At 41.2% G+C, this 20407-nt stretch overlaps 1 protein-coding gene across 3 annotated transcripts in view; it reads right to left on the bottom strand.

The window, feature by feature from the left end:
* slc8a1b (solute carrier family 8 member 1b) overlaps window positions 1-20407 on the bottom strand; it is a 132106-nt gene that overhangs the window by 100999 nt on the left and 10700 nt on the right. For all 3 annotated transcript variants that reach the window (XM_018661815.2, XM_018661829.2, XM_018661822.2), the window contains exons 2-4: window positions 19156-20076; window positions 17614-17778; window positions 15510-16300 (exon numbers count right to left, since the gene is read on the bottom strand). In XM_018661815.2, coding sequence (XP_018517331.1) covers window positions 15510-16300; window positions 17614-17778; window positions 19156-20031 — 1832 coding nt within the window. In that variant the 5' untranslated portion in view covers window positions 20032-20076. The remainder of the gene's footprint in view (window positions 1-15509; window positions 16301-17613; window positions 17779-19155; window positions 20077-20407) is intronic.

Raw genomic sequence — 20407 nt, 5'->3', positions numbered from 1 at the left:
AGATGTTTTATCTTATATTTAAGGTTGAGAATCTCAGAACCTCAGGGGTTAAAGTAAAATATCCTCTCACTGCCAGGCAAGAATCGCTTTCAAGTATGTTATTCATCTGGGTATGGAAGGGGCAAAATGTTTCCATGTGACTCATCTTCAGGAGGAACAGGAAGGCAAGGTGCAAAGGAAGCAGTCGTACAGTGGCAGGCTTATCACGGCGATCAACATCTGTTGAGTCAGAGTGTTAAGTGAGGCCACCAGACACTCTGGCACAGTATTTCCAGTGATTTCTGTGGCTGCTTTGACCCTCACCAACTCCCTAAAACACCCAGACATCATCACTCACCTCTTATCATGCTTCCTTATTTTCATTGGAGCAGTGTATTAGATTGGAAACAACGGTATAACCATTCCCAATTAATCATGACATTTTCAGATTTTGGATAAAGACATACAGTAGGTAGCTTGGTGCCTGCAGCTGCCAGATTGTGTTGTTGTGTACAGTGGGAGAGAGAGAGAGAGAGAGAGAGAGAGAGAGAGAGAGAGAAAGGAGAGAGACCGGAATCTGAGTCACACATGGCTGCTGGTAATTTGGAAAAAAAAAGTCCTGTACACCTACATGCCTTTATACCATTCGTAGAAGAAAAAAACATGCAGGTTTAAAGAACGAGAACTGCCCACGTACCATTTCATGACTTTTTTTCTATTCTGTCAAAAGTTAAAATGTGACTGATGATCCCATAGCTTCACAGGCCAAGTTGTTCATGAGTGACTGCAAAAGTTTCAAAAAAGGACAGAGGAAAGATAAAAAGGACACTGTGACTGATCTGTGTATTTCTAAGAGCTGTCCGAGCCTGTGACAAAGCATCAATTCCAGACACTGTCCCTGGCAAACTGGGGCATCTAGTCATTGTAGATTACATGGAAAATTCATCTAGTGGCATGACAAGGTTTTTCCATTGTCGGGGAATATTGCCTCTTAAAACCACAATCCGCAATTGATATATGGCACCCTTGCTGCCAAACTGTAAGAGTGCTGTAGATGTGATGTAGATCCTGCCACGGGGTGGGGGCTGGAAATAGCGCTGTGCACCGATTGCAAACCGGGGCTTTAAGTCTAAAAAGGTAACAAGGCGACACATCGGCAAATAAATCGCAGATTTTGGTTCCCTGCAGCTTTAAAGATCTCTAAGCTGCCTCCTCCGCTTCATCTAAATCCCTCATGACTGAAGTGGATTTAATAGGTGAAATCAATCAGAGATCAGAGCCTGGATTCTCCTGATCAGCCTGTTTCATTGAGAGAGCATGTGGATGTAACATATTTGCAGCTTTGAACACTACAGAGAGATAGAGAGAGAGAAAGAGATGAAAAAGAGAGGCAGATGAATCGGTATCAGATCTCTGTAAGCCAGGGATTCTGCACACTGTGGCTCGTACAGATTAGCTTACACTGCAGCTGCTGCAGCAGGAGAGTGTGTGTGTGTGTTCCTCACTATCCACCAATGCACTTAACCAGGGGAGCATGGTACTTGTTTGTGTGCGTTTGTGTTTTCTCACCATGCAGCAAACAGTGCAGGGATTTTGTGTGTCCATGTCACTATCCCCACTTTGACTGCTATCAGATATATATCCCAGCTAAGCTCCAGGCAAGACTCACTCTCTTGCATCAAATCCATTGCAGTAAATCGGGCCACTAAGCACCTCAAATCAGTTTAACTTCCACTTGGTTATCCCAGCTCTCGGATCACCTCGCAGTTCATACTCAGACATCCGTCTTCACTTTGTACCTTTGCGTTGCTCACTTGAATCCCAATAGGCAATGTTGACTAGCTGCAACAGAGGCTCACAAATGGAAATGCTAGCAACTCTATACTGAGAATAAAGATGGATCAGCATGTGGGCTTCCTGAAATTTGCATTAAAAAAACCTCATCCAGCAGAAAGACTGAATTTCCAGCCTTGCATTAAAAGAGTGCTGCATTTTCTTGCAGTAATTTCATCCATACAAATCACTTCTTATTACATTTGCAAGGAAACCTTTACAAACATGTGATACAGAATAGTTAGACAATAATGTACATCATGCAAATTATTCACAAGAATTCCACATGACCAGGGTCGATACAAAGTATAAGTTACACCTAAAATGAAGTGAAGTGAACATGCTTATTCTCTGAGGAAATCATCTGCTTAAGTGAGACCAATTTAAATGCCTAGCTGACGAATGAGGTCCAGCTGAATTATTCATTAGAAAAACAGAAGTTCAGTGTCACAATGTTGAACATGTTAGTTATGCTAATGGCTCCATACACAATGTTGTACATTAGGTTTGAGAGCGCAGACTTTTTTTCCCCTCACTTTCCACTAGCCTGTCGCTCATTAGCAGTGCTGTGTATTTGTCTGCTGCTCTCGTTAACAGAATATTCCCCCAGCAGCCCGAGTGAAATTAGAGACAAAGAGGTTTGGTTCAATGAGAGCAATGAGAGGAAAGGCTGAAAGTAGAGTATTGAACGTATTATGTATATTTTAGGAAAAAAAATTAACTCAATGTACATCCCCTACAACTGCAAGCCTGTACTGCTGGACACTGGAGTACCTTCTTTGGGAGATTAATTACTAAAGGGGTACCTCACCAATAGTTGTTGACGAGTCACCCACCCACATTGTCCCAGCTCATCTGAGGATTTGACCCAGCAGCCCTTGAAATACAAAGCCACTCCTCTAAACCTTTAGGCCACTGGCAATGCATCTTATTATGGTGTTAGTGTTTATTTTCCCACTTTGGTTTTTTGAAATCACTCAACCCAGGAATCAAATGCTAAAATCAAATCAAGTGTTAAAATACAAGATCGGCAAAAACTTGACCGCTAATTAAAATGGAAAATGATCTTTCGTTAATTGTCTTGATGCGGTTTCTTTTCAATCCACCCTACTGAGGAATTCAAATATGTGCATATCTTCCCACCTACCCTCCGTTAAGTGCTATCAAGTTTCTAATGCACTAATTTTCTTGCCTCTCACATTCTCAATGAGAGCAACCCCTCTGCTTTTGTGTATTATATCTGCAGCCAAATGCTGGAATTCTTACATCATCAACCACATCTGTACCAGCATTAGTCCAATGTGGCCAGACATAGCCTCATCCTTTTTTGGAAAAGTTCCCCTTGTTGCTAACTGACCAAAACTATGCAGATTATATTAACATGTTGTAAACAGAAAATGGTCACACAGCCTACATGGGGGGGGGGGTTCCGAGAAGTACATCTAGAGGTCCCATGATCTCGATGACTTGAGAATCTTCAAAGACACAGAAAAGGAAAGTGTACAAAGGCAGACAGAGCAGAATTCCAGCTAAGACGTCCAATCCATCAGCTGCGATGTGTGATTATATTGCAGCAGACTTATTGGTGCTGCTGGATCTCACATTGAGCTGACGTCTCTGTTTATCACAGTGAAAGAAGAGGATGGAGTGAGGTGAAGAGGAAGACAGAATGAGTGGAAGGGCCAATGGTAAATTTAAAATACAAAGCCGAGTTACTGAGTCATTCTTTTCCCATGCAGTACAAAAGACAAAAAGACGGCAGAGTGGAAAATAAAGTAAAGCATGACTGAGAAACAATTTAGGGATAGTTGTGGTTTCAGAACAAACCATCTCTGTCTGACCATCCCTTGAGTTTTCAGGACTTGAGTCCTATATCTGCAGTGAGGGTCAAGAAAAGGGTTTGGACAATCAATTCCAATTGCCTTAGGCCATTTTCTCTTCAAGGCTTTACTTTGAGCAAACTGCTAACACACTCATAATAACAAGGCTAACATGGTGTTATAACGTTGACCATGTTCACAGTCTTAGTGAGTCTTAGCTAAAGTCTTAGCTAAAATTAGCTAGTTCGCACTAAACACAAGTACAAGTACAGAACAAATTGAAATTTTGATCTGGTGATGGAACTAGATCAAACAGTCGTTGACCAAAGTGGTGGATGAACCAACTGACCATGCTGAGTCACTATAGTGCTATCTAAAGCTATTAAATATCATGGAATACATATCACTTATAATATTGTTGTTGTCAGGACATTAGCATGTTTATCTTAAGCAAATAAGGAAAACTGGGGTCTGAGGGTGAGAGATTGCTGACTGAGGAGTATATGAGGAGTGATAGTGAGGATGAGGATGAAAAGAAGGGTGGAGAGCTGTGTTAAGAGACTGGAGTTTGATCTACAGAACAATATGCTGTGGCTCTGTGGTTTAGTTGAAGTGTAGCTTTATGTTTCTACTGGTGTGATTTTTCTTTATCTGTCCCTTGATAGTCTCTCTGCTCTTCAGGTTTTCCCCCCCTCTCTCTCTCTCCTCCATATATTTCTCCAGTCTTTCCTCTATCAGTCCACTTTTTCTCTGCATCCAATGATTTCTCTCTCCCTCTCTCTCTCTCTCTCTCTCTGTCAGTACAGCACAATAATCATCAGAGAGAGAGAGAGGAAGACAAAGAGAAGCCTAGCAGAGCATGAAATGGTCTGAGCTTTTACTACAACTGGCAGCATTTGACCGCATACTGCACCAGCCATTGCAGCGGTTACCCACAGCAACACTGCACTAATAGAACGGCATGCTGAAGGGAAAAAAGAGGGAAAAAAAGAACAAGTAAAGTTGGTGTGTTCTGCATGCGGAACAGGTGTTAATGAGCAAATTGAAAACATGCATGAACACACACAGACACACACTAGAGTTGGTCGTCCTCCTGACTTAGTAGTGAATTCAAATATGGTTTACCTCACTGTTTTAAATACAATAATAGTTTGCACAAGCAAAACTGAGACCTGAACTCAGCCTTTATCAACATCATAGGACCCAACCTGTCTAAGCTCAAGTCATAATGTCAAAACTGAGACCTGAACTTGGCCTGACCCAAAGTAATATTTTAGTTATTCCTTCAGTAAAGAGAAATATATGTGCCCGCTTTGGACACTCAGAAAGTTTTTCTCATGACACTATAACATCTCATAATAATAATACATCATTTATTTGAATTGATTCCAAACTTGACTTCATTTCATTTTTAGTATTGACCAGTATTGACCAGATAAACATGGCTGGTAAACCTGAAACTGTTTTTCCCAGTTGAACTTGAATAAAACTAAATAGGGGGTCACACAGGTCATATTGTTCCCACAATGAAGAGGCCCCCTTGAATCACCAAGGATTTTAGGGAGCCTCCTCTTTAGCATGTTTTTGTTTTCTTACATCCATTAGTGGCCATTAAGCTTGGCAAGTTAACACACAGGCTACACACTCTCTCTATCTTTCGGTTTTCCCGTTTGGCCATCGCAGCCTCATTTGAAAACACGGGACACACAAGTACAAGATAACCCAAAAATAGCCAAACACAACCTGAGCCCCAAGCTTCAAGAGAACAGCCCGAGCTCAACCTGAGTCTTCAGGGACCCAGACAAAGTATCAGGTTTCAGGCAGCAGAACTCTAACACACAGTTTAACACATTCAGTTGAAATGATCCAGGTCATAAACAATGATGATACATCTGTTTCTCTCGACCTGCCAATTTCAAACTCACACACACACACACACACACACACACACACACAGTCCCTCTCTCTCTCTCTCTCTCACACACACACACACACACATTTGGCAGTCCTCCTGGCTCTGCGGTGCCTCTGTGACTAACGTGGAGGATAAATAACCCGGTGAGATTCAGTTCCAATATCACAGGCCCCGCTCGCCAAAAAATTAACATCAGCATAATAGTATTAGCCTGCTCATAGTCATCCATTAAAACTACTTAGGGCAGACAGGCAGACAGGCCAGGGGAATACACCAGCGCTCTTATTAAAGTGCTTCCCTTGTAGATAAGCACAGAGCAAAAAGCTACACCATCGATGAGGAGACGCCACAGGTTTGAATCTGGCTCAAGTCTGCCTCATCTTCGTCATCGAATTGGTCTTAATTAGCCATGTACAGGATATGAACAATTAATTTGACCTAGTTGTTTGGAGAGAGTTACAGCACACAGAGAGAATGTCACACTATATAGAGAATTAACTTTTTAACTTCAGAGTAAGTGGGAGGTTTATGGTGAAATATCCCTTATATGAGAATGGTGTAGCCTCAAAAGGAGATGCAGTTAAAGCCCACCACACTGAAGCAGATCATCCCTGATTCTGGTCCCGTAACGTGAAGCAAAGCAGAGTCAATTCTTGACGTTTGCTCCTCACAGCAAGAGTCCACTTGCCACATTGTTTTAGGGAATAATCCTGTAAGGCACACATCCTCTAATATGAGATAAAGCCTTATCTTGTGGCTTTTTAAAATAACATCCTTGACTGTTAAAAACACCACTGACGCGCGGTGTATGTTTGTGGAGCAAACGCAGCCCTATCAGCCTTTTGTCCTCGCCTTGAAAACCTGCCAGAGATTTATACCCTCTGCTTTGTTTCTGACAGTCCCACCTTCCCCTCTGTAAGTCTCAGCGAGCAACATTCACAGCTCCCAGCTACAAAGTTGGGAGGTCAGAAATAAAAAAGAAAAATCACTCTTCAGCTGGTTCAACTGCCCATACTGGTTTCAGGGGATTTGAATTCGCAAAACTGTGCAGAGGAATGGTAACCCGAGCCCTCGCTGACAAATGGGTGTGGCTGTACAATGGGATATCCCTTTTCTCAAGCAGCTGAACGGGCTGAGTGGCAGAGTCGTGAATAGGAGCTGTGACCGGGTCAGTGAAATCAGTGAGCCTTGTCTTAGAGTACTGGTAGCACTGTGACATCTTTTCTGTTAAAGCTGGGAAAGACAAACTGCATCACTTCCACTGTGCGCGCTGTGTCAGTCTTTGACAAGTTGCAGCAAAATGCACATTCTTAGATATCAAAATGTCATGGGCTATCACTTGAACAGTGCTTCAAGTAGATCGGCAGCAACAAGCACAGTCAATTCATTATTGCAAAATGAGTCATGCCTCTTGTTCACACTGATGGATCAAAATCAGTAAATGAGAACGCAACATAATCAGAGGGCACATCTGGCAGCAGTAAGAGCAAATAAAGAGAAAACATAGTTTCCCCATCTGGTCTCTTAATCTTTATATTCCTCTCCTCCTTTCAATTGCTTGCTACCTCCATCACCCTCTTTCCCCTCTTTCTCCCTCTCCTGTGTTTCATCACTCTCTCGCTCTGCATCTCTTTTCTCCCTCTACTCCGTCCGTCTCGTTCTGAACCCCCCCCCCAATCCATCCCAGCGGTTGCCTAGGTGATGGTGTTTTGTGGAGGCAGCTGGTTAGGGCTCATTTGTCAAGCTGCGGACCTGCCCTCGCTTCTCTTCTCTTCTTTCTCTCGCTCTCTTTCCCCCTTCCTCTCTGTTGTTCAGTGTAGTAAAAAAATAAAAATGAATATATAATGAATAGACTAATTTTCTATCAATAATACAGCTGAAAATGGCACATTCCAGCGTTGTCCAGTTCTCTCATTATGTTTATAGGATTGTCCATTTGAATTGAAGGTTGTACTCATCTTTTTTGTTTGAGCAATAGGCCGCCCAACTGATGTATACACTGAGTAAACACAACTACTTCTGGGATTGCATCATGATCTTGACAAGGGAATTTGGAACATTGATTACACTCTCCTTCATGAGAAACATTGTGGCAGCCTGCCCAACATAAAAGCTGACTTTCGTGGAAACTGGGGTGAGAAAATGCCAAGACTCTTACAAGACCCAACATGTTTGCTTTCTCTTGCTTTTTTGCACCTGACTATAGATACTATACTTCTCATCCACAATAACTACTGATCTTTTTTATCATTATCAAGTAAAAAGTATGTTATTTAATAAAGTTTATATTGGCCAATGTGACCAAAGTGTTACCAGGAAATGGTACTAGATTGCAATTCTGGTAATTAATCAGAATTATCAGCAGATTTATTTTCTGTCACTGTGTCTATGCATGCAATCAGTGCACGTTTAAACTTTCATGCTCCCTGTCAGATACATGCACGTGCACACATACACACACTATGACAGGCGTGTGTCGCCTGCCAAGAGAGGTGTTATTACCATGTACTCTGTAACACGAGAAGACAACCTTAACACCTCATAAGGCACAGCCTGCGTGTTTGTGTGCGATATTTTACAGTTTGCTCTGTTGTTCAGTGCCACAGAAGAATTTATTAAAACAAATCAGGCACACCACACACGCATAGCCAACACACACACACACACACACACACACAGTTTTGATCATCTGCCCTCTATAACAGAAAAAATGTGGCTCTTGTATGGTTTTTACTAATGACACTGCTGTCACACAAGGATGGAGTGTGTATGTGTGTGCGCAAGTGACCTACAAACCTCATCAAGCCTCATTACCATCTGATGCCCCACTGATAGGAGCGTGTGAATGAGCATTCAAGTGTTAATGTGTGCGCACGCAAGTGTGTCTGTGTGTGCCGACTGAAGTGATTTGTTTGTGTCTGCGTGCATGTGTGTGTGTGCATAGGCCTGTGCATATTAGAGGTAAGCCCACAGAATTACATCAAATATTTTAGATTTTTGCAGCTGGAGTCTACAGATGTTAGGTGTGTGATGTTTTTTTACATTGTATGATTCTTCAATTACACTTGTGTCATCACTGACTGAGTGTTTCAGTGAAGACGTCACTATATTCTGACCGGGCTGCTTCTCAAATGGCTGAACAGCATCTGAAACCCCCTCCCTTTTTATCGCGTTACGAAACAATGTCTGTCACTTTTCATATGTACAACAGAGTACAACACCAACCAGAAGTGTGAAAACATACACACTCATCCCATATTGAAACAATTATTGTACCCCCCCCCCCCCTCCAATCTATGATGACTGGTGTTTTTACCCCACCTTGGAGTGTGGTCATTCAAAACAGCCCTATACACTTTTGTCTTTCGAGTTTGGAAGATATGTCACACCAACTCCGTCCCTCAAGTCACAGCAGGTCAGTCCATAAACCCAGACCTTACTCATATTTTCATATTAAATTTAGCGCTGTAGGAGAAACAGCTGTTTCTGTTAAATAAGCAAAGATGGACAGTTAGCATGACAAATGATAGCCACAAAAAAGAAATACAGGTACTCAGATGTTATTGTTCCCACCAAGGGCATTTCTGTAACTATTACATTTGTAAATAATCTATGATGTTAATGAGACAAATGAGACACAAAGAGATTAGACTGATTGATTTCTTAGGCCTAAGATCTGCTAATATTATGACCAGCTGTCATAAATCGGTCAAGCTGACCTTTGGAAAGTAGAATTTGAATATTTTTCCTAACAATAAAACCACAGCAACCATGAGCTCTACTGGGAATCTTAAGAAGAACGACGCCTGAATAAAATGAACCTCAAATACAAACAAAAAGTCATTTCAGACAAATTAAAATATGTAGGACTGCACCACATATGAATATCCCACATCCCTATAGCTTCTAAGCATGTTTCTCAAAGGGCCAATCTGTGCAGGTTATTGGAGTGTGACATCCCAGTCTGCTCAATGTGTGTGTTTGTGTAGGAGGGAGCCTAATTTGATTTTCAACTGTACCATGTTTCTCCACTGGCTGCCTATTTATGGAAATTGCATAATTGGCTCAGTGTTTGTGTGTGTGTGTGATCCATGCATTCACAACATCACAGGGTCAAAGAACGACTGTATACAGGTCAAAACCAAGCTATAGTAAAACAAATGTATGAGGTTCTGTTTCTGGTTAGTGCTGTGTTTGTACATGAGTGTGTGCACCACCTGTGTTTGTGGTGTGAAAGTACCTGTGTGATTATGCATGTGCATTATAAATATGTGTCTATTTGTGTGCATATACCTTCATGCCCTGTTTTCTCAGTTCTTTTGACCTGAATGTGTTTTGTATGCCTCTTGTTGCCCCAGGAGCTTGGCTTCATTGATAAGTGATGAAACATACAATATGGATTCGTTGTACATTTTACAACCTGATACATGTTCAACCTGATGTTCCTCTCCTGTGCAAATACAGTTCTAATGCAACAGCTATGGAAAAAAAGTTGAATTGCTGACCTATTTTGTATTAAGTGGTCTGGTAATTCCATCAGGACCAACTACAATAAAAATAGAACCACTTAGGGTGCTGGAAGGTGCTCTGGATAAAACTGCTCATCATATGACAGGTATGAAGATGCTTGTCATGGTGGGTATGCATTAGTAGCGGTAGTTAAAACATAAATACATACTCTAGCAAAAAAGTTCATCTTTACAAGTTATCTAGTCTAAAACTCAGCCTTCAAACTTAAATTTTGCTGAAAGAAACAGTAAATGAAGTGCCGATGGGGTGAAACAATTCCACCTGTTCGGAGTGTAGTTCACGGCATGCATAATGTACAGCTTTGAAAAGCCATCTTTTCAGGGGTGCCCCCATAGCTGAATGGTCAGGGTGTGTACCACATGGGCCAAAGTGCAAGTGCCCTGAGCAGCTGGTCTCTGGATCGACTCCCGGTCCGGCTGGTCCCTTACTGCGTGTCAGTCCCCTACACTCTCTCTCTCTCTGTTTCCTGTCTCCTCTCCACTGTCCTACCTGAGTAAAGGCAAAAAGCCATCTTTTCAAGCCGTGCTGGAGAGACATGGCACTAATCCAAAGTAACTAATAACTAATACTAAGTAAGTTTGTATTAAAGCCAAGCGAAATCACATCACACTGAAGAAAATGACTATTTCTTAACTAAATAATACACTAAATGATGTTAAGACGAAGGAAAATTTTGAAGTGTTTTAGTGGTTTCATTAGTAATAGGTGAGGGAGCAGCATTGTTCTTACTAAAAGTAATAGTAACACTTGTGATGGCTGCAGTAAGCTAGTGTAGCAAGAGTAGTAGATGAGGGTATTAGTTGCGTAAGCTGTAAAAGTAGCAATGGCAATGTAGTCATACCGGTTCAAGTGGTTGCAATCACAGTAGCAACTGTAGCACTAGTAGTAGTGGCAGTACTTGAAATGAAAAACGACTGTCAAGATCTGTCAAGATCTAGAATCTGTTTTGGTGCATTACAACAAGGTGCTGCCCACACCCACCCACTAACCTAACCCACACCACACACAGGCTTGAGATGGTATTTTGTGTACTTGGGATTCTATCTCTCTCACTCTCTCTCTCTCCTCATACACACACACACATATGTACACACATACAAACACACACACCTTTCCATCTTTCATATAACACATCAGACAAGCCCTCACAAACTATTTCAGAGACAAATTGCAGAGGGCCTCCTACAGACAGGGAATAAGAGAACTGTAAGGAGACAGAAGAGAAAGTAAATGGGGGAAAAAGCAGGGATGGTAAGGGAGGAAAGTTCAACAACTTTAAGAGCTCTAAAACTTTTCTTCTCCCTCCCTGCCCACTCCATCATTTTCTGCCATCCTACTCCCATCACCACCTCCATTCACACTCGTTTATCTCGTTTACTATACCCTCCCTAGATCAGTCAGAGAAACAGAATCAGGGTAGAGTTAGCCTGCAGGCAAGTCTATTTAGATCAGCTATTTTGTAATTCCCTTTTTCTGCAGCAAAAATGTCCTAAGCATTTCCCTAAAGGAACATATCAGTGCCCCAATGGCTCATTTATGACATACACTGTGTATTTCTATGCGTATACATATTTTCTAAAATAGCCCATCATGGGACAAGTACTGCAAATTAGTTTAGGCTATAAATGCTTTGGAATCTGGCAGTTTATTTAGTGAATATTCTTTACAATGTGTGTGTTCTTAATGTTATATGTTCAAGTTTATCAGCTTTTTTCCACAGAAGCTATTTTTAACTCATGTCACATTAAAGGTGTGAAACTTTACCCAGAAGACAGCACAGTATTTCCCCTGGAAAAAGTCTGGAAAAAAATAGGTCTCATTTTCCATGTTTAATGACTAAAGCTAAATGATAAACCATAAATGATAAAGTCTGAAATATTTGACTTTCCTTGTCTACCTATTGTATTTCAGCAGGCACTTACTAACTTTGGCCTAAAATATAGTCTAATGTGAAACTTATAGACCATGCTTGTAGTTTTGTCAACTACAAACCATTAAGTTTTTTTATGTTTTTTTTTAAATCTTATACAAATTCATAAGTATCCATCCATTTCATTCGCTGAAAATGTTATAGAGTTATAGAGACTTAGATTATACCTATCAAAGTAAGCATCCAAAGCCCTTGTTTTCTTTTGTCAGTTAGTTACATTGGTGTGGTAATACATTTCCAAGCAGCCACTATTTTGAGCACTTGCTGCTGCCTTAATGAATAATCCAATAACTGAAAATTGGGAGTCCTCATTATCTTCAGTCACATTATCTTCATCACTGTGTGTATATTTGCTCTTTGTCTTCTGGGAGTTTAAAATAAAATAATATAAAACTAGGGTAGCCTTTGAGAGTCCTCAGCAGTAATGTTACAGTGTTTGTAGTTACTGAGCTAAAACCAAAACACCACCATTGTCCTTTTTATTGCTAATTAATTAGGCCACTATTTATGTAATGGTTACCATTTTGAACTATAAATCATATTAAAAATTCAGCACAGATAGTATTTAGGGGCAGTTAGAGATTAAGTAGTTTAAAGACACTGTGTGGAAATCAAACTTGAAACTGAAATGCTTTTCTCTTAAAGCAATGTTACTATATTTCAGTCATTCTGCTCCACCTCTGGGTCTCTTCCCTAAGAAGCACACACATGTACACACAAGCATACACACACAGTAACCAGGATAGCCAGAAGGACAGTCCATCATTTGATTTGGACAAAGTGTTATTAAAACCCACTTAGTCCTGGCTGTAAGAGCTATACACTATGGAAACTATGCAGTCTGCCACAGGCTGAAAAAGACAGCCCCGCAGACATCTGCTTCAAATTGGACCAAAAACAGCAGAGAGTGAAAGAGAGCCTTAGTTTTAGACTACTGTTACTAAGACAGCATCTCTCCAGTTCATTCATCATGACAGCACACTTTGTTTTATGCCATTACAACCCTTCTACTATCTCAAAAAACAATCTGAACATTTCCAAACAAGCATTGTAAGCAAACTTCTGGTTTCCAAGACAAACTGGTGCAACTAACAACTGATGCCTGCCAGCTGAAACTAGACAAAGCTCTACATCTCCCTGCACTGCATATCTAAACGAGTCAAGTCTAGTTTATTTCTGTAATCCCATATCAAATCCAACATATCAATTCATTTTTACAAGCTCACAACAGCAGGCGACTTAAGCTCTCTAAGAAGACATGGTGGGATGGGGTGAGTGAGAGGGTCATTGGGTTAGAACTAGCAGAGACTGCAGTTTTAAAAGATATTCACTCAGCCAATATTTGGTGATAATTAATGGTCCAGGGTGTTCTCCAAGCCTACTGACAACTCCCATAAACTAGCACGTGGCCCAAACAGTAAAAAGGCCAACTGCTGAAAGCTGTGAATTTTATTGTATTCTCACTAAAGCTACGAGCCCAACAGGCCCACAGGCCACTATGAGAAGGCTTAACTGCAAACAGTAATTTGTGGTGACATCGTGAACACGCCCACCCTGCCATGTGTGCTTATGTGTGTGAGAGGAAGAGAGACCAGTAGCCCACCTTATTGTACGCTTTGCAGAAAACAATCATTTTGCACACAAACCAGCGCTCCACCTCACTGAGTGCTTTGTGAAAAACAGCAATTTCACCTCTCACTGTGAGAAAATTACCACACGGAGAGTGTGCGTGTGTATTCAGTTCATACATGTGTGCATGCATCTGTGTCAAAATAGGCTAAAACCACTGCAGCGCTGAAAGCTGCTTTTGAACAGTTGAATCGTAACAACACAGGGCCAAACACCATCCCTTTGATGGTGGTCAATAAAAACACAAGATTCAAATCAACAGCAGGGCAACTCCACATGAAACTGTCATCCTGAAGCAAATCAACTGTATCACTACTGATACTAAAAATGAATATGAACCACAAAATTACACCATGACAGCATGTCATGAACTTAGAGATTTGCACTAATAGATCAATTGGTGCAACTGATGAACTGTGTTAATTAATGTTATAATACAATTCTAACTTAGCAACATGATGATACTGTTAGCTTGATTACTGTTAGCCTGACTACTGCGACTACAAGCTTAAATTAACAACTTATACAGTTAAGATATTTTAATATGAAAGAATAGATTAGAATAAAAATATCAGCATTCACCTGATGCCATTTTTTAGAACCAGTTCCTATCAATTCTACAGTGTTGTCAATATGTGAGTGAGTAAACATTTGAGTCAGTGTATCATATCACCAGCTAATGTCTCATAAGGTTCAAATAAAAGAGTGGGGAGAAATAACTTTGTCACAATGGTATGCATGTACGCACAGCAATTGTTTCCACAATGAAAGATTTAAAGAACAAAAAAGGACTTGGGAGTTTGGTTTGGTTTTAAGCCAAAGTGGTCAGCATTACACAAACATTTGGCTGATAGCTAGAGCTAATTCCCCACATTGTGAGTGGATCAGGATGAAGCGTACAGCAGCTGGCTAAGAGAAAAATCACCACTGTGGTAAAAGACCTTCTGAAATGTGATCAAATAGCAATCATGAACCTCGCCATGTGTCACCATCAAATAATAAAGCCTCTGCGTTTGGCTAAGAAGAGCTTTGAAGTGTAGCTGTGGCATTTCACAACAGGGATCCTTAAATAGAGTTTCAAGTCCTTTTAACACAGGAAAGGACAAAAAAAAAAAAAGCATCTAACCGGCTGTGTGAGTGGTTGCTCTGGGATGTTCTCACACAGTATAAAGCCACCTAAAAGGGCAACTGGGATTTATTTTTTTTAAAAAGCCTTTGTGTATCCTAATTAAGTTGACTAGATAGATGCTCCTTCCTAGCAATGCTCTGATTCCCTGCTGCTTATTGTGTTCTTGTACTGGTACCAGCAACCAGCTCCTCCAGGTTTTCCATCAAGTGCCTAAACTTCCAACACTTCTCATTCAATTTCCACGTCCTGACAGTCTATCTACTTAAATCAACCATCCAGCAAATAACCCAGTTTCCCGACCTCTTGGCTTCTGCAACTCACAAGCTAAATCTATTGCACTGACAGTACAACAATACAGATTATGGAAACCTTTGAAACCCAGACAACTAAAACAGCAGCATAACAGAATCCAAAGCAAAGAGGAATGAACAGATTGATGAAGATAAAAGAAATAGGTAAAGGTGAGGTAAAAAAAAAAAAAAAACACATAGAGGGGAGGGGAATTGTTGATTTTGTCTAGTCCCCAATGAGCAGTCCACTCATCGTGACCACCACATCTCACTCACGCCCTCACTTTCTCACATCATCAGCAATAACATTTGCAACATCACACTGACACAGAGCGTGAAAAATAATCAAGAAAAACATGTAGATAATGAGAGTGAAGCTGATAAATATCTGCATGAATAAATTAGGATTGTACCATCCTGATGATAAACTGAGGTAAATTGATTAGTTACTCACAAGATCTCGTCGTTCTGAAATTCCAGGATACCATGAGTGTCTTCAAAGTCCTCTCCGTTGCCTCGTGCTGTTCCTTCCACCGTCTTGTATGGCAGCATGACCACACCGCGAGCCCCCGACGTTCTCAGCACCTTCACCTCCATGGTGCCAACGCTCTCGCTCACATGGCATACAGGCTCCTCAAAAGTAAAGATACCGGCGTGGTCATCATCGAAGATGGTAACGGTTGCTGTGGAGGGTAAACCGAGACAGGCCACTGAGTCCACATGATTAGCTGACTCGCCCTCCTCAGGCTCCTCACCTTCTGATGTCAACACCTTGACATTGGATAGGTGAATCAGGAAGTTTTCATCCTCCTCAAAGATGTCATCATCAATGATCCCCACACGGATCTCCTTCACCGTCTCACCAGACTTGAACACCACCACGCCCTCTGTGAACTCGTAGTCCGAGCCGGCATTAGCTGTACCATCTTCTGTCCGGTACTCCACAGAAATCGTTTTGCCTAGGTCACCACCACGCCGCACCACATTCACCGCCACTGTACCGCAGTTCTCGAGGCACTGGTAAGAACCAGGCTCAAAGAAGATCTTAGAGATGGGGTCGTTATCACCAGCATCAGAGCGAACCTCGTGCATGCTGACGGCCTTTCGTGCCTGATCAGCTGCATGTTTCTTCAGAATGTTGCCAGCACCTGTCATCAGCCGGGTGGCCTGGCAACGATAGAAAGCACGACTTTTCTGTTGCTGGCTCAGGACTTGGTAGTTGGCAAGCTCAATGAGTTGTTCCACCTGGAAAGAGAAAATATAAAGGCTGATCAGTGGATGTGATGTAGAATCCTAAGCTGTGGGGAAAAATATATTTGTCAACCCATTGGCTAGAATCAGACGTTGTTGCGGATTGGGCTTGACTGGCTGAACTATAGGGTTCTAGTTAGCTTGGTTTGATGGTGTGTCGTGGATAAATCCAACATAAACAGTCAAAGAATGGTGATCAACAGAGTCTGTGATTTAGTTACATTAGGGAAAATTAATCTGATTATCCGAGGTTTTGTGAGGTCTTGCAGACTTGTACTTGATGTTTAAAATGAAATAAGAGTAGCCAAGCAATTTCATAAGTATAGTAGTTCTCACTATTAGGTCAGTCGACAATGTGTGTGCTGCCAGTATCAATTCTCAGGTCTCAAACAAAATAAGGATATAGTGGGAAAAGAGAGCTTTGGGATCCAACTCCTCTCAGTTATAGATATATGTGTGCTGCAACCAATATCGTAATGCCCCTACCTACAACACAAGTAAGACATTTACCTGCAAAGTCAAAGCACTTCATGTCAAAATATGATTATGATGCAAGTAAGAAGGGTTGCCATTCTAGAAGCTTGCCTTGATGCTTGCAGCTTCCATTATGCTTTTAATGTTAACCGTGTCCAAACAGTAAGAGCATACTGACTAGAAGAACCTCATCACACCATATTTTATAGCTACAATATATTGCTATTTTTCCACATACAGAAGTTTGCAAAGATGGACACAATGGTGTGAACACAAAAACACGTTGAGGAAAAATAGTTTCCTCAGTATATTTAGCCCATCTTATCTTATAGCTTATCTTCATGATAACAATTGAGGTTTGAAAATACAGCTTTGTACTTTGGGGAACTTTTATTTGCCAAGTCAAAGTACACTCTCAAAAATTCATCAAATTCATCCATGCAGTGCGGTAAGTGCTAGAGGACACACAGTCCTCTAGGGACTGAACTGCCAATATCAGAATTGGATTATCTGTGTTTATCTTTTTATTTACATATTGATTTAATGGGTGCTCAGTTTCCTTTGCAATTTTCTTTTTTTAGATGCGTCATTATCAAATTAATCTGAGAGGTTGTGATGAGACCTTAGCTGCATTCATCACCATAATCACTGTGATAATGGAACCAAATAGAAAGCATGCAATCTGCTGCTACCTATTTTGTCATTTCATTTCCTCTACAAGAAAACAACACTGAGAAAAACAACCCTGACAGAAGCAGCAGTGACAGTTTGTTTTTTCATGTCAAACAGTCGTTGCATTTTACGTGAGGTCCTTTTTAAGTTCTGCTACCCACCTCCTTGTCAGGGTGTTTCTGTTTGAGCTCCTTCAGGATTTTGGCCATGTCTCTACGGGTCTCCTCCTCATCCAGATCCTTCTCATCTAAATCCAAACCCAGTGGGCCATCCAGGAAGTCAACACCATGAGAGTTCAGCATTTTCCCATCCATCTCAATGTCCACCTTATAAGGAGAGAGCAAGGAATTTCATCAGTACCATAGCTCTTGATTCTTTGGAGCAACATGCCATTTCTTAAAAACGCTCTTCTGGTGCTACTAAGAAGGTCAACTGAGAATTAGGTGTGTACCAAAAAGAGCTTTAAATAGATCTATAACAACCATGCAAATAAAAGCAGATATAAATAGTTTTCTGGTGTGTGATACATTCCCTGGTTTTGTCAATTGAAACTTTTTTAAGACTTTTTTTGTTGACTATTTTTCCTGTGCATTTGACTATGAGTTGATAGTAGCATCAGCTTTTAGATATGTTAATGTTAGCCACCTGTTTCTGAAAAGCTCTCAGAGTAAATTGTTCTGTTGTTCAGAGAAATCCTCCCTTGAGTCCAGTTTTATTGATGAAATGTGTTTTAGCTCTTTAAACAAGAAATTATTAGGCTTTCCACTCAGGGACAGTGTTGAGTTTGGTTCAGTGATTTGTTAAAGCCAGAAGTTGAATTTACAGTGCTCTTCATGTAGTAATGGAGCAATGATTCTTAATAATCCCATCTAAGAAATGCAAGAAATAAGTAATTTGCAAAGTGTGAAAATTACTTGTGTACAGTGAGAGACTGAACTGAGTGGTGAATAAATGTACTGTACACCACATTACTGAAAATTTAATTAGATGTGCACAAAGCACTGCATGGGACATCACACAAAGCATCAGATAGTAGCCAAAACAGGAAATTAAAAAGTGACAATACTTTAAAATTATTTGTGTGTGTCTGTTTGCGGTAATATGCTTCATAGCATTAGTTTACCTTGGCAGAATTCCATTCAGTAATGCAGATAATTGTTTCAGATACACATTACTCATGAACTCACTTCCGCCTACATAGAATGGCTTATCTGCTTCTTTGTTTTTTTCCCACTGCATGTTTGGATGAGGACAGCTTAATTAATTTTTACTGGTCGGCTGTTCTCCAATGATAGGCCTTTGGAAAAGATAGAGTTCCCAGCATGACTGTTAAGATTCTTTACAAGACATCAATGAAGGAACTTTGAAAGAAGTGATGAGGACAATAATTCCTCATTACATAGGAAAGCTGTATGTGCACAGGTATAATACAAGTACAGTAGGTCAGTGTTGGATGTTACGTAAACTGTGATTGAAGTTTAAAACCTACCCCTCTACACCTGGGGGATTGTTTGATTGTCTATCTGCATGTGTTTCTGTCTGACTTCTCTGCAATTAATCAGGTCAGAACTATTAAAATAAGACCCAGGTTGTGATAAACCAGAATTAGCAGCTGAGTAAAGCCTTGATATGGTGGTAATACTAGTGCCTATACTCATAGTGTTCAAGTAACAGTAGTAGAGTAGTAGTGGTTGTGTATATACCTTGGAAGGAAGTGGGCGATCACCCTCCGTCTCAATGATCATTCCACGTTGCTTGCCAGTGCGGTAGCGTTTGTACACATACTTATAGAACAGCAGGCGGCGGTCGGCCACCCAGGCGAACACCACACAGATGGGGAAGAAGAGGAACGTGAGCAGCCCCTCCCACACGTGCACAACGCCAGGTGAGATCACGGACAGGATCAGGTAGAGCCAAATGTAGGCGAAGATACTCCAGGTGGCCGTGACAAAGAAGACGCGGAGGTGCTTGACCTTCCTTGTCTCGCCATCAGGCACGACATACACACATAACCCGATGATGACAAACATGTTGAACGCAGCAGAGCCCACAATGGTGGAGGGGCCCAGTGTGCCAGCTGTGAACCCATGACCTATGACTTCTATGACGGACAGCAGGATCTCAGGAGCTGAAGAGCCCAAAGCCATGAGGGTGAGATTGGAAACGGTCTCGTTCCAGATACGAACAGTAGTGGTGGTGGTTTCCCCATTGGGTTTCTTGATGGTGATCTCCTTTTCCTGTGACGTGATGACCTCTATTGATGCCATGAAACGGTCAGCAATGATCGACACGCCTAAGAACATGTAGACCAGAGCCACGAAGTAAACTGTTGCCCGAGCAACTTTGTCACCAAATGATGGGTTTTGGGGCTCCCAAACAGGTAAGATCACCCCCTTTGAGCACTGTTCTGCCTTGCTGCATTCGGTTTTATTAGTGGACACTGCCGAAACAGAGCCACCCAAGTTTGGCTCAGGGGGGGCGCCGGCCAGTGAGGGTTGGATCTTGAGGAGGAGAATCATTGTGATAACTGCAAGCCTCAGGGCAGGGGACAGGAGAGAGGAGTGATCCCAGCAGCCCATGGTGACTTCCAGACCGGTACTGTGAGGTACTGTGAGATCTTGAACCTTTAGAGAAAAGAGAAGTGGAAAGAATTCACATTAGACCAACATAGACCTGATAAATGTTTCAAAAACAATGACATTTGGGTGAAGGGGGATGTTAAGGTTTGATTCTCTCCTTTAATTTGAATTTATCATATTTAAAGATATTCAAGGATTACACACTTATTTAATTTAATTATAATACATCATGATGCATAGTAATTTCTTTTATAACAAGTACTACATTGTAAAAGACAAATTTCCCCTGTCTCTCATCTCAAACGTGTAAATATAAGTGATGACATGATTTTTTGTTAGAGGCTGTGTGGGTATCACCTTTGGTTTACATTTGTTC

Source organism: Lates calcarifer, linkage group LG16_LG22 (genome assembly GCF_001640805.2).
Source record: "Lates calcarifer isolate ASB-BC8 linkage group LG16_LG22, TLL_Latcal_v3, whole genome shotgun sequence".
NCBI classification, from domain to species: Eukaryota; Metazoa; Chordata; class Actinopteri; family Centropomidae; genus Lates; species Lates calcarifer.
This window is presented reverse-complemented; position numbering and strand designations above follow the sequence as displayed.